Below are 13,541 nucleotides of genomic sequence, written 5' to 3'. Positions count from 1 at the left end.
TCTGCTGACAACTGTTACCAGTTATGTTCATAGATGGGGGGATTGATGTGTTCTTTGAGCTAAGCTTTACACAGGAACTGTTTATTCTGACTCACACCCTGCAGGTCGACATGTGCTTCAGCTGAGGTGTTTTCCACTTCACTCCTGCTCCATTGCAGCCCCCCCCCCCCCCCCCAGCTGTTTGTTTCAGAGAGAAAATGTTTCTGTTTTCCATTAGATTGTGTTGACGTCAACAGTGAAGATAAAGAATAAAACCATAGAAATGCATCTCCAACAGGCTCAATGTAACCCATTTAGTGGATGTTTTTTATTTCGAGTGGGAATTTTAAATAATTTAAAGAATTATAATATAAAAAAACTCTGCTTTAACCAAATCTGAGTTTATTGTCAAAGCAGATCATGGCGTTTTGTTCTAATGTGTGAGGAAATTCAGGGACATGGCCATTATACAGTGCAGTAAACAATTACTTGAATTGAAGTCATTGTAATTAGGGATGCCCAGATCAAGTGATCGTAAATTGGGCCCAATCACGAGTTGCAATGATGGAGCCTGTTTAGTGACAGCTCATTCCAGAGATTTGGTGCCATCACCCATAAGGCTCAATGTAACCTTCCCTCCAACATGATTGAGACATTAGACTGTTTTGTAATTCTTTCATTCTTACATATTCTACCTATAAATTTTGCCTGGTTATACAACAGGAGCCGGTGCAGAGATGTCAGTACAGGAGTATTAAGCCCGGGTGTGACACCTTGTAAAATGGCTGCAAAATGGATGCAAAACGCACTTTACTGTAATTATCCACGATTACAGGGAGTGCTTTCCTTTCCACCGGCAGCAAAGCGTAACGTTTTGGACACGTCCCAGAAGCGAAGGGATGCTACCATGTTTCAAACAGTGCTGCGCGATATGGCCTAAAATCAATATCGCGATATATTGAGGATTTCACCTCGATAGCGATAAATGAACTATAACTACAGGTATGTGCAGAAACAAAAGTTGTCCACTAGATGGGGCTGTCACATGTGTTATGTTTAGTCACATTGGCTGTGTTCCGAGTAAGCCAGTTCTACGCACATCAGATCACCGGTGATCGGCGCGCAGTGCATGCCGGTTAGATTTGTGTCCGACTTGACGCCAACATGCATACGTAGGCAACGATAACCTCGTGAGATCAAGGCGGCTGCACATTCTGGAGCAAGGCGCTGCAGTTTCTCTCCACCAGCTGCAAAACGTAGGGCATGACGGGAAACACCTGGCTCTCACCTGATCTAAGATCTGATTGGTTCTCATTTTGATCCAAACATCCGGTCGTTGGATGTGAAATGTTAGTTGGTCACATGGTCACCTCTTTAACCAGTAAAGATTTTGACACGTTGTCAAAACGTTTTAAAACCTTTTTTGCACCTGTGAAGCTGAAACAACAAGATAGTTTCCTGCAGAACAAGCTGATATTGTTAGGACTCCTTAAGAGTTATTCCTGAGACGCAGACTAGTTCCAACTGTCGTTACCCGGAAGATGACCCTGGACTGACCTGGTCGTAGGAGGAGTTAGTCTACGGACTCCGGTACCGGGGTCTCCGACCCCCTCCTGACATCTCAGATCCAAAAGGGCGTCTCCGCTTGGGTACGTAGAGCACAGTGAGATTGTGTCTGAATGTGGTTTTGATAATAATCTATTTATAGCTTAACTCAAACTAAATTCTTTTAAATCCAGAACTGAGATACGGAGATTCTGACTATATTATATTCACACATAGGTTCCAGACAAACCTTTTAGTTCCATCCACTCAGTAAATAATAGTTCAACCAATTTGTCAAGTTTTAATTGTTTTAAAATTAAATTCATACTTTTATAAACCTGACTGTTGGATCAAAACGAAGTGTGTACAATTCCCTATTGAATAAAGAATCCTAGACTAAAACAAATAAAGATCAGGCAAGATGATATTCTATATTGAAATAGGGTATCACAGCTTATTGGTCTCAAGTGGTGCTAATAATATAAATAGCTCTTAAAGCTATTTACATAACCCAACATACTCTTTATTAACATTACATATGCACATGTCTACAATATATAATATCCACAAGCATGTGAGGATGTGTTTTGGTTGCTAACAGGCACCAGAATTAAAATAAAAAATTAAACAAGTATGAACAATAACGCGATATCTTCGGCCATCGTCACCGCCAGCTACATGTAGGGAAATCTGTCCGACTTAAACGCCGGCTTTCAGCCACTCCCCCTGCTCCGTCCGTCTGCTCTCGGCTCTTTTCCAGGCGAGGCGCTGCTCATCTCGAACAAGGTCATTTTTACGTGACTTAAGGTGGTACCGCCTTTTAAAGGGATTACCAATCTCAATAAGAGTCCGAAATTTTGATAACGATGAATTATTTCCCAGCCCTAGTTTCAAGTCTATTTTTTACACACTTTGCTTCCAAAACACATCAATCTCTGCAGTTTAGATCGGGCCAGACAGGAAGTCAAACGCGAAAGCGGTGTAAAGCATCCGGAAACTTTCAAAATTAAAGTCACATGCAGATTAATGTTTGTACGCCATTTCCTGTGGAAGCCTTGTAGCCGACAGAAAATGAACCACAGACCTTTTTGGATACATGCTGCCGTCTTTCTCCTTGCTTGTGGTCTGGACTTCTGAAGTCACGCGTTGTGATTCAATTCAACAGTGATTTTGTTACTTTGGGGGACCAGCAGCAAGGAAAGCTTTTGCTCCCGTTTCGCGTCAGAAACGCTCCGGGTTGGAAGGGAGCTCGTGGGTAAAATGCCGCGTTCATGTCCGGTGGAAAGGAGTCTTTTTGCGCCCTTCTCCTCGTCCCTGTCAAAAATGTATTTGCCGAGACGACAACTCACAAGGCAGCCATTCGTACTTGAGAACAATGCTTCTGAACTTCTTTTTAAGAAACAAAACAAGAATGAATCATATTTTCTACATAATGAAATTTGTTTAAAATCATCCCAGTTTGTGTTTAATTTGTATTCAATTCAATTCAAAAATACTTTATTAATCCCAGAGGGAAATACATATACCCCAATCCAAGTAAAATAATAGATGGTGTCCAAAGTAATTTCTCACCAGCCTTCCTCTCCCTCCCAATAAATGCATAAATAAATAAAAATAAACAAAATGTTTCTCTTAAAAACGCGGGGTGTGTCTAAGGTCTGAAACACGGATATGTGAATAATGGGATTTCACATCTTGACTGAAAGCTGCAGTGAAGTTTATTATAGTAATAAAGGCACACCCTCACACAAACACAGGGGTTAAGTCCATGTATAAAACATCCAGCAGCTTACACGTCGTTTTGTCTAAATCCTTAACAACTCGCTCAGGGACTCGGTTCTTCTCGAGGCGTAAGAGATACTCATTTCTTTGGACAACTGCAGCCTCATGAGATCGTTATGTAATTCAATCAGCACATATGTTTTACGGTATTTAGGCTTGACCGAAAATCTCTTGCCATTACTAATGCTGGTGTTGTTGCTCCCCGCGCCTACGCTTTAAACCAAGAGCGGCTTCATGCATCAAGTCAAGACAAGTGTGAAGGCTGTTGAAAACGGCTCTTGGAAACGTAAACATACCAGAAGATTTGACATTACAGTGTAATTCTTTTAATGGGCTGATGATTGCCGGGAGTTCATTTTCTTGCAACTTCCCCAAACCAAGTTCAGCTCTCAGTTAATTCATCATAATAAAGCCAGTCATCGTTTAATTCCCGCCGTCGAGATGCATGCAGGAAGTGAATGAGGCGATAAGTCTTTCATTTCATGGTTCACTACTTTATACACGATCAATGAGAGGAAAGACCTTCACTGTCATGCTTTTGTCATCTCTTAGGCAGCGTTTTGACGTTTTGAGCTGCTTTATTTCTTATCTTCGAGTAAAAAAAAGTAGTTTGTTTATTGTCTTTTCAGATTAGAGTCAAACATAAGAAAAGCTTAGAAGGGGAGGGAGATAGATAAAACAGGAAAGAGGTCTTGATTCAGTTATTTGTTTAATTATAGGTCTCACCAGGAACCATGACATCATGTTTAGAAATCCTCCTCGTCAGACCAATAGGTGGCAGAATCTGCCAACAAGATCCAAAAGGGACACGGCAGACATTCCACCATTTCCAGGCATAGATGAAACTTCCTAGACAATCTCTCAAGTGCCACTTTGTCTGATAGCTTTTCACTCTAGTGAGAGGTGTGAGTGGACTGACTGGGGGAGGAAACGAGGAAGGAAGGGAGGGAGAGCACGAGGGAAGGGAGGTAAATGTCAGTGAGAGCATGGCGTGAAGTTTAAACATTTGCCAGCCTCACAGTTCGTCATTTCTTGGCAATTCCAAAACTGTGAGCAACAACGGTTCACAAGATCTCAAAGGAAGTCACCCCAGCAGACGGAGGAGGACATTTTAACCAGATATGGTACATCCTCCGAAGGCTAATTAGCATACTTGCGTATGTAGTGTGATAGGGCACTTTGTAGCTGTTTGTATATGCATCGATGACAAGCTTCGTAAGCACGTAGCACAAGCAATAAATGGGAAGTACGCTCCAGGAAGAAACATTCCTCTGAACTGGGAAAAACTTTTGTTTTTATCTACAATTGCAAATCTCATAAATCTCGATATTCACCACCCAGCATCTGCTTCAAAGTTTTATTGGTCACTTTGTGTTGGCTTAAAAGTTAATTAGAATCAGCAGAAGACTGAACAGATGGGTTTAGTCTTACACCAGAAACAATGAGTTCTTCAAATGTGAGAAAACAAGAGCCAGTTTGGATAATGACGTTCTTTATAGTACTAAATAAGGTGGTTTTTATTTGTAAATGATGATAATCATCAGTTAGTGACTTTATTTACTTTTGTAGTGAAGGTTTGCACATTTTTAGCTCCAATGCTCACTGCACTTCCTGTGTTGCTACCCTGTTTCAAAAAGGTTTTTAGCTCGCCTGGTAGCCCTGGCGATCTTTAGAGGAATGAAGATGATTTAACCTGAGGTATTCGGTTTGACTGCATCTCTGACCTAGGGCTGGGCGATATGACGATTTTAGACCGTTGTACGATCTACACATCTGACGGTCTGTCATTTTTGAGAGACCGTTTATCACGATTCACAGCTCTGCTGTTGAATTTCTGCCTCTGAATGAAAAGGGAACTTACCTCAGGGGAATGGCACGCCTTTGTTTGACCCTTAACCAATCAGAGTGAGTCATAGTAATATGTTAGTGCCCCGCTTCTTGTTTTCACCTGTGTGTGATCAAACATGGCATCGGCCGCGGCTGAGCGACAACGAGGTTTTCGTTCCGAAGAGGAACGCAGGGTTTCCTTAGCGCGCGGCGCTAACAACTTAGCGACGTGACATGTCTCGGAGAAAGCGTAAAAACACGTTGGACGCTTCTTCTGAAGCAGGAAAATAACACCGCTTCTTAAGCAGAGCACGACACCGCCTCGGCTCGTCCACCCTCTGCCGAGCCGGTGTCGGTACCGGACTGAGCTCGGTCACTGGGTCGTTGGAGCTGCCCCGTGACTGCCTGATGGAAAACCAGCGGGTTTCATCAGACTCGTAGTTTCTTGTTTTTGCTGGGACCCCCTGTATTTTACTGCTCCCTCCTGCAGTCTTCCCCTATTAACATTTAAAATGATTCTGTAAATCCGTGTATCAATAGAAACGATCTCTGCCTCTGCCAGCTGCAGTAAATGTAGTCTCCAAATAATAAGAGGTGCATTCATCTGTGTATCTCCTTTGATCCGCATTAGTGATGTTTTCAGCACCAGAACAGTGAAGCAAAGAAAGATTCCTGAGTTTGTTAGTAATTTTATTTATTAGGTGCATCTAACCTGTTCTATTTTTCTCTGAAATGAGATCAAATCAGTGCTTCTATGGGTTGTCTCCAATCTGCACTGGAGAATTTTACTTTATTTAGAGACTTGTTGCAGAAAATATTCAGAATGTGCAGTTATTTGCTACCACAAGCGATCTCTGGTCCAGCCGCACATCAGAGCCGTATTTGAGCTTAACTATCCACTACATGAGCAACTGGGAGCTACATAGTATTTTGAACAAGTTAATGTTTGCACAATACGTTTGCAATTGACATGTTTGCACTTTAAATATGTTTACGATTTTAATTTATGTTAAGTTACTTGAAAAAGGAGAAAAACAGATTTTTGTAATTGTTTCTCTCAGGGCTTTTATCATCTCTGGTGTGAGTTTAAAATATAAGTGTGTTAGCACTGTGCTGATTATCCCTAATATGAATAAATGTTTATTTATTCAATGTTTCTCTTCTTTTATACGCAATTGAAGTTATGCTATTCATGGATAAAAAAATCGTGATAAAATCGAAATCGTGATAAAATATTGGAAAAATCGTGATATTCTATTTTTGCCATATCACCCAGCCCTACTCTGACCCTAATTTCCCTCATTGTGATGTCACAAATGGGCACTTTTTAAAATGACTCATTTTAGGCACCTAACTCCTAAAACAGAACACTGACAGAAAACAGACGGATGTTATTTTTTTCGCATTTGGAGTGTTTATAGAGAAAGGAGATATCCACATGGCAGCTCATTAAAAAAAATCTAGTTAAAAGTCCTCATAGGCCACAACGTGATTCATTTTCTTTAAAGGTGAGGAACACTTGTTTAATTGGTACATTTGCAGTGGTCTCTAGTAGGAATAAATGTCTTGTAACTTGTACTCTGGGGAAAAAAGCTCCGGTGCATCAGTTTCAGGAACTAGAAGACTACCACATCACCTTTAGGCGACAGGATCTGAACTCTTATTTCCTGATATTTGAACACCTCTCATCGGACTAGATGCCAGAATTGTACCACTGACTTGATTTGCTCTGCAACCTTGATGTTTCATCGCCACAAAAAACTCAAGCCTGAAGGAGTTCTACCATATTGTGGAGTTGCCAATGCTAATGGTTAGCTTCTACTGGTCGAGACGTTCTCTGCTGTTTGCTGGACGCTAAAACAACAACAACCTTTACCGTTGTGCTTGAAGATGGGTGAACACATGAATATTAAGTGTGAGGCTTTTCAAATCCTATCGTTTCACCAGCTTTCATCAGTCTTCATCTATTTTCTGTCAGAAGCTGCTGCAGGAGATAGTTGTAGGAGACCATTTTCCTGTTCAGTCTGCATGAACCAATAAAAACAAAAAAAGCTTAATAATTTAATTGCAGTTTTTGTAATATTTAGTACAAATCTGCTCATAAATATGTTTGAAAAGTGTTTTTATATCAACAACCTGTTAGAGACAAAATTCCACCATTCTAGAAATGTAATTTAGGGACCACACAGAATCACTCTGTGGGCCACAAATGGCCCCCGAGCCTCGCCTTAGACATCCCTGGTTGAAACTAAATAATCCAAAAGGTCAGCACAAACAGAAGCTCTCATTAATAATCATTAATGCATTGTGGCACTTTAAGAGTTGTGACCTTTCTTGAGGGTGTCTCATGAAAATATAAACTTTGAAATGTTTTGTTTTAGTTGCAGAAGCGATTCGTGGTAAAACTACGAGTCAGTCCGAGCTTCAGTGTTTGTGTTTGTCTGCTCACCGTGGCTTAAGGCCACTGCGTGTCTTCACTGCACCGCTTCTTGTGCGTGTTTTATCCCCCTGACAAACAGACTCTGGCCTCTTGAGGAGCTCAGTTTGATTTATCCGCACACCGAGTGGCTCCATGTGTTTTTCCCCTGTTCCTGTGATCGGTGCCACTGAGGCTTTCATTAGAAAAAAGAAAAACACTCACCAAGAGGTCCGGCGGTGCAAAAGCTCTTTAGAAATAACACAGAGAGCGAAAAAAGACCAGCTGAGTCTTGAGGTGTTTACAGTGGACAACTCTTCTTCTGTGGTAGTTTTCACTGAGCTAACACCCAACAGAGGCTAATCGGTGCTGCATTTTTACACCTGCTGAGCAGACTGACGAGGATTTCTGATCAATGCAGAATATTCTGCTATGAACATATATCTGAGAATCAAGGAGTTTGTGCTTGTTTTAGGGTTTCATGTTAATTTTTTTGATGTTTAAATTTTGCTTCTGCACTTCTAGATAGATATCTGTTCAAGTCTTACAGAACAAACAACACATTAAATCGATAAGAATGTATTTTCATTACACAAATGTTTTGCAGGATTTGTGTAAAACCATCTTTGAATGAATTTGAGTGAAGCAGCTGGGGAAGGATCAGCTCCTCTAAATCTGAGACCACGCTCTTGAATCGGATGAGGGTAGAGTGCCTTCTCCGGGTCAGGGATGAGGTCCTGCTTCAAGTGGAGGAGTTTAAGTATCCCAGGGTCTTGTTCATGAGTGAGTGAAAACTGGAGCATGAGATTGATAGGTGGATTGGTGCTGCTTCTGCAGTGATGCGGGCGTTGTACCGGTCTGCCGTGCTGGAGAGAGAGCTGAGTCGGAAGGCGAAGCTCTAGAAATGACTTTTCTCCGCAGAGTGGCTGGGCTCTGCCGTACAGATGGGATGAGAAGCTCGGTCATCCAGGTGGGGCTTGGAGTAGATCCGCTGCTCCTCCACATCGAGAGGAGCCAGTTGAGGAAAGCTTGGGCATCTATCGGGATAGAAAACAACAATTATTTACTTGAAGAACTAATAGATTTTTATAAAATAAATAATTTTAGCGTTTTTGTTTTTTGTTGCATTTTATTTAATTTTTTAGCTTTAAAATATAAATCAACAGCACATTCTGCACCAAATCACTATATCATAGAAATATTTAATGCTATGGGTCAGAAACTGGAAAGTTGAAAATTCACATAAACAGCAGAAATATTTCTGTTCTTTTAAACTGCAGAGATGACGAGTACATTTACCGCCCTTTCGTTACATTTCAGGACTCTGGCTGAGCATTAAGTCTTGATTGGGACTTCCTTGGTGGTCACATGCGGGCATACACACACACACACACACACACACACACACACACACCCCACAATGGGTGAGCTATGCAGAGCTGAGATCACTTACAGGGGTCAATGATGAGTAGTAGCACTAATAAAAGCTACTGAACTTGTGTCTTTTCACGTGTTCTCAGCCCTCTGGAGTTAGAAATACACAAAAACAAAAGGACTATGCACTTAATGAATGATAAAATAACAAAAACATGGACAGAACAGGAATATATCTCCTTACTGAGCACTTGACTTGCATAAGCAGAGATCTCTGCATACGTGATGAGAAAGATGCTCACACTTGAGGAAAGGACCTCTTTACATGTTTTGTTGAAATTTAGTTCCAAGGAATCTGAACACAGTTCCTGTCTGGATTTAGGTAGTCTCAGTTGCTTCTGTCTCTACTTATAGTCCCAGATTGACTCCATGATGTTGAGATCTGCGTTAGATGGGGGCCATGCCATCTGTTGCAGGACATCTTGTTCTTCTCGATGCTGAAGATAATTCTATATGACTACCTGTGTGTGCTTGAGAAAAAAAAGGGGAATTAAACCAACCGTCAGAGACACTTTGATAGCAAATAGTACCACTGTTTGTCAGTGGCGTGTCCAGGCCTTTTAAAATGGGGTGGCCCAGGTGGGGTACTTGTTATTGCATGGGCGGCACCAATGGTTACGATTTTTATTTCACTGCATTATTTTGCATCAGAGTAAAGTTCCACATTGTGGCATGACCAGTTTCCGTGTGTGTGTGTGTGTGTGTGTGTTAGAGAGAGAGAGAGAGTCTGTGCGTGCATGACATAAATTTTAGCTTGTTATTTTATTTTACTTATATTTTACTACCTCCTCTCATGGGCTGTCTTTGGAGTGCATTGCCAATAAAACATGCTTGACTCTTCTCTCTCTCTAGTCTTCCTCCTCTTTGAGCTGTTTTGTGGTGGTTAGTAAGCTACTTCTTGGTGCAGTACTGCCACCAACTGGAGCGGAGTGGCACTTGGACCGGGACTTCTGTCAATATGAAAAAAATAATAATAATGAAAATAATGTAGAAATTTTATTTTGGCCGGAGCTGGAAACCAACGTTAAAGGAGCATGCTGCCACCTATTGTTGTGGGGTTTATAACTTCACTGTAAAGTCAATTTAAATGAAACTGAGAGGGGTGGCCAATCAGATTCCAAGGGGGGCATGTGCTACCACAGGCCACTCCCTAAACATGTTCCTGATGTTTGTATAATCATTTACTCTTGATCTTGATAGTCAACATTCAGCAAGTTGCCTTTGTCTCTTAAGATGAATCAAATTACTTAAAAGTCTTAGTTTTTTTTTCTGTTTTCGTGTAAAAAAAAGTATATATATATATATATATATATATATATATATATATATATATATATATATATATATATATATGAGCCAGTTTTCAACTGGTTAGCCTCTCCTGTCTGCAGACAAATCAGCTGTATCTATGTTCTGTCCTCTTTCTACATTTATCATTTGTGAACGCTTCATCCTGTAGACTTTTTTTATTTGATGGATAAAAAAAACATTTTGGTTTCTAGAAAATCCTTTTTGTGCAGTTGTACGGGAAGGCCTCCACGGGGGTCAAGAGCTCATCTTAATCTACCACAGCATCCAAGAGCTCCTCTGCTTTTGTAGAGAGCCAAAGCTTCAAAGTTGACCAAAAAGTGACCTCCCTCGGTTACTCACCTGACTTGAATCATTTAGAGAACTTGAGGACTCTTCGTGAATGCTAGAGTTACAGGATTACTTTGAACAACGTTTGGGAAGCTGTGGTTAAAGAGCAAGTCACCCCCAAATAAACTTTTTTTTGCTGATAAACTAAATAAACGAGTGTCTAATCGTGCTGCAGACACGTGTAGTCAATAATTTGGCATTTCAGTGCATCTTGGTTAAAATTTAAATTTTCTGCCTAAAATTGGCAGTGTTGTGCCGTTGTCAGGTAAAAACTCTGCACTGTATTTTAATTTAAATCTGCCACCGCTATTGGCTAAGAGGTATGCTATGATTAAAACTGGTACATTATGATGTCACAATGCTGTCGTGAGCCTGTGTGTGTGTGTATTTGTTAGCAGCTCCGCCTTCTCAGTCTGCCAGGCAACAGCATTTGTTGCATTTTTCAAACATGAAGTGAGAGTGGAGTTAGACTCTGGTAGGGGTTGACTTGCTCTTTAATAATTCACTGAAAGCTGATGACAAACAGATCAAGAAACTGGGTGGGTTCCATGTTACCACTGTCGTTTGTTACAAAATGTCTGTACAGTACCTTTTTTTGAGACATTAACCCTTTTCTTATGACAGCCACAACTTTATTTATAAAAGAGCTGTGTTTAGAAATTAAAACTGCCTCATATTTGTCTGCAGGAGCTGACAACATCAAGAAATACTGGAGTCGGTACTACCAGGGGTCACAGGGTGTAGTCTTCGTACTGGATAGCGCCTCATCGGACGAGGACCTGGAGGCGGCGCGGAACGAGCTCCACTCGGCTCTGCAGCACCCACAGCTCTGCACACTGCCTTTCCTTATTCTTGCCAATCATCAGGACAAACCTGCAGCAAGAACGCCGAGTCAGGTAATCTGACCTCTTTACAGTGTTGTTTTAAATATTTTTGAAATTTCCTCTTATGCACCATAAGAACAACCCCTTCCACACATTTCATCTGAAAAAAAAAAAATACAGTTTGGCGTATTGGACGTTGCACACATGCTGACATACTCATCGTTGAACTTCTCTAACAGAGAGAATGAATGTTTTCACTTTCACTGCTTTAGTTACACAATCTGTGTTCAGTGTAATCACTTGTCAGTCTTCTAACTTAATAAAGAATTACAGTTTAATGGTTTAGAGTGAATGCGATTGCACGACCCTGCGAACGGAGGTTTGGATTTGTTGGACTCAACCTTGGTTAAACCTTCCAAGGCAAGTAGTTCCCTCGAGCCATAATTAAATCCATCGACAGATTCTTTTAGAAAATATTTTGGCTGGTAGGAGGAACCGCACATTGAATTGGAAAACCAGTGTCTACACCTGCAGCCTGGCCTTGAACATGCAGGCAAGTCCACTGTGAATGGCCTAATGGGGTAGATAACGCTCAGCCACTCAAGAAGTAATGGAAACTACTGGTGTCTGTGCCAGAGAGCTTAAAGGAGACGTGTTGATTCACACATTAGACCTCAGTTTGCTTCTACAGAAGTTACCCTGCAAGGGTGACACCCAACCACCCCAGCAATGACGAAGAAGAACAAAGGTGCAATGGTGGCTCAGTAATCAGCAGGGTATCTGCGGGTCCTTGAAAAGTCTTAAATTAGCTTTTCCAAATTTAAGGCCCTAAAAATCCTTAAAAATGACAAATAATCCTCAAATACAGTTTCCAAAGGTCTTAAATTACCAAAGACCCAATAAAAAAGATTATTTTATTTCTACAAAATTTTTGTGAATTTCTAGTTAGTGTTCAGCTTTTTTTGTGTACGATGTTGCCGTAAGCGGAACCGTACACACTCAGCTGGTTGTGAAAGGGGGCTATTTTTAGATGAGCACATTAGCTGGTTAAGCTAGCGGGAGCTTGCGCCATGGGGAAGTGCAAGTTTAATGCTAACTGGATGGCTAATCCCACGTTCGCGACGTGGTTAGCACCGGTTCCAGGCAATAGCTGGAAATTATAGCTTAGATTAAATTTTTAAAATAGCTTAAATTTGGTCAAAGTGGCCTTAAAAAAGGTCTTAAAAGTCTTAAATTTGACTCCCTTAAACCTGCAGATACCCTGAATCAGGTTCCAACCCAGTCAGTTATGTCAGTCGTTTCCTTCACTTTCTTCTCCTGCTAGTGGTGGCCGGACGGACCGGTGGCACCCGTTTGCCCGTAAAACATTTGTTTCATGCCTCTGGCTTTCTAGCGTTCCAACATTGTTTAGCTATAAATATATCGTAAAGGTAAAAAACAGGAAACAGTTATGAACTGCTTTCTTACATTCATTTAAAAACCTGATCCAATAGGTTGGCTCTGTCCGAAACCAACGAATGGACCATCTGGTTGCCTGTCTCACTGGACCACCTCACTTCCACATTTACCTGGGTCCGCCATTCATCACGCACTCGCACATTTTGCAGCAGAACACCTCTGTTGTGGTGTGAGAGGTTTGCAGCTCAATAAAATCAGAGAAGGAGAAACAGCCAGCTGCTACCACTTCTACTTTAGGACAAACTAACAGTCCCATAAAGAAAAACATCGTTTGAAGTCACAGACAACAAAATACGTTTGGACCCAGAAAACTGTGACTGGTCTAGAGGGGTCTCTCTCTTACCGGGGCAATGCGGATTCCTGTTTATCCCCTCCAGGCCTAGGGATCATATCAGAAGGGGAGAGACTTCCGTAATCATGTTTGTGTTTAAATGCTAGCTTGTGTTGCAGATGTGCCATTTCAGCTTTAATTTGCATTTAAGGCTATTTATTTTAACAATTGCTTTTCCCAATAAAGATCTATTTGAATATGCTTTTTTACCGCTTTGCAGCAACAACGTCTTTTCTCACTCAAAAACTATGATTTGCGTCGGGAAATTGATGAACAAGCCACTGACCTCCTCATAAATATAGTTCTA

The 13,541-nt window shown here is 41.1% G+C and overlaps 1 protein-coding gene across 7 annotated transcripts in view; it reads left to right on the top strand.

Moving 5' to 3' along the window:
* arl15a (ADP-ribosylation factor-like 15a) overlaps positions 1–13,541 on the top strand; it is a 177,680-nt gene that overhangs the window by 69,140 nt on the left and 94,999 nt on the right. For all 7 annotated transcript variants that reach the window (XR_008559240.2, XM_015973179.3, XM_070546227.1 and 4 more), the window contains one exon: positions 11,309–11,517. Coding sequence is in view for 6 of the 7 variants with exons in the window: in XM_015973179.3 (XP_015828665.1) it covers positions 11,309–11,517 (209 nt within the window). In the remaining variant the exon portion in view is untranslated. The remainder of the gene's footprint in view (positions 1–11,308; positions 11,518–13,541) is intronic.

Source organism: Nothobranchius furzeri, chromosome 17, assembly GCF_043380555.1.
Source record: "Nothobranchius furzeri strain GRZ-AD chromosome 17, NfurGRZ-RIMD1, whole genome shotgun sequence".
Taxonomy (NCBI): domain Eukaryota; kingdom Metazoa; phylum Chordata; class Actinopteri; order Cyprinodontiformes; family Nothobranchiidae; genus Nothobranchius; species Nothobranchius furzeri.
The sequence above is the reverse complement of the archived record's forward strand: the minus strand, read 5'-3'. Positions and strand labels throughout refer to the sequence as shown.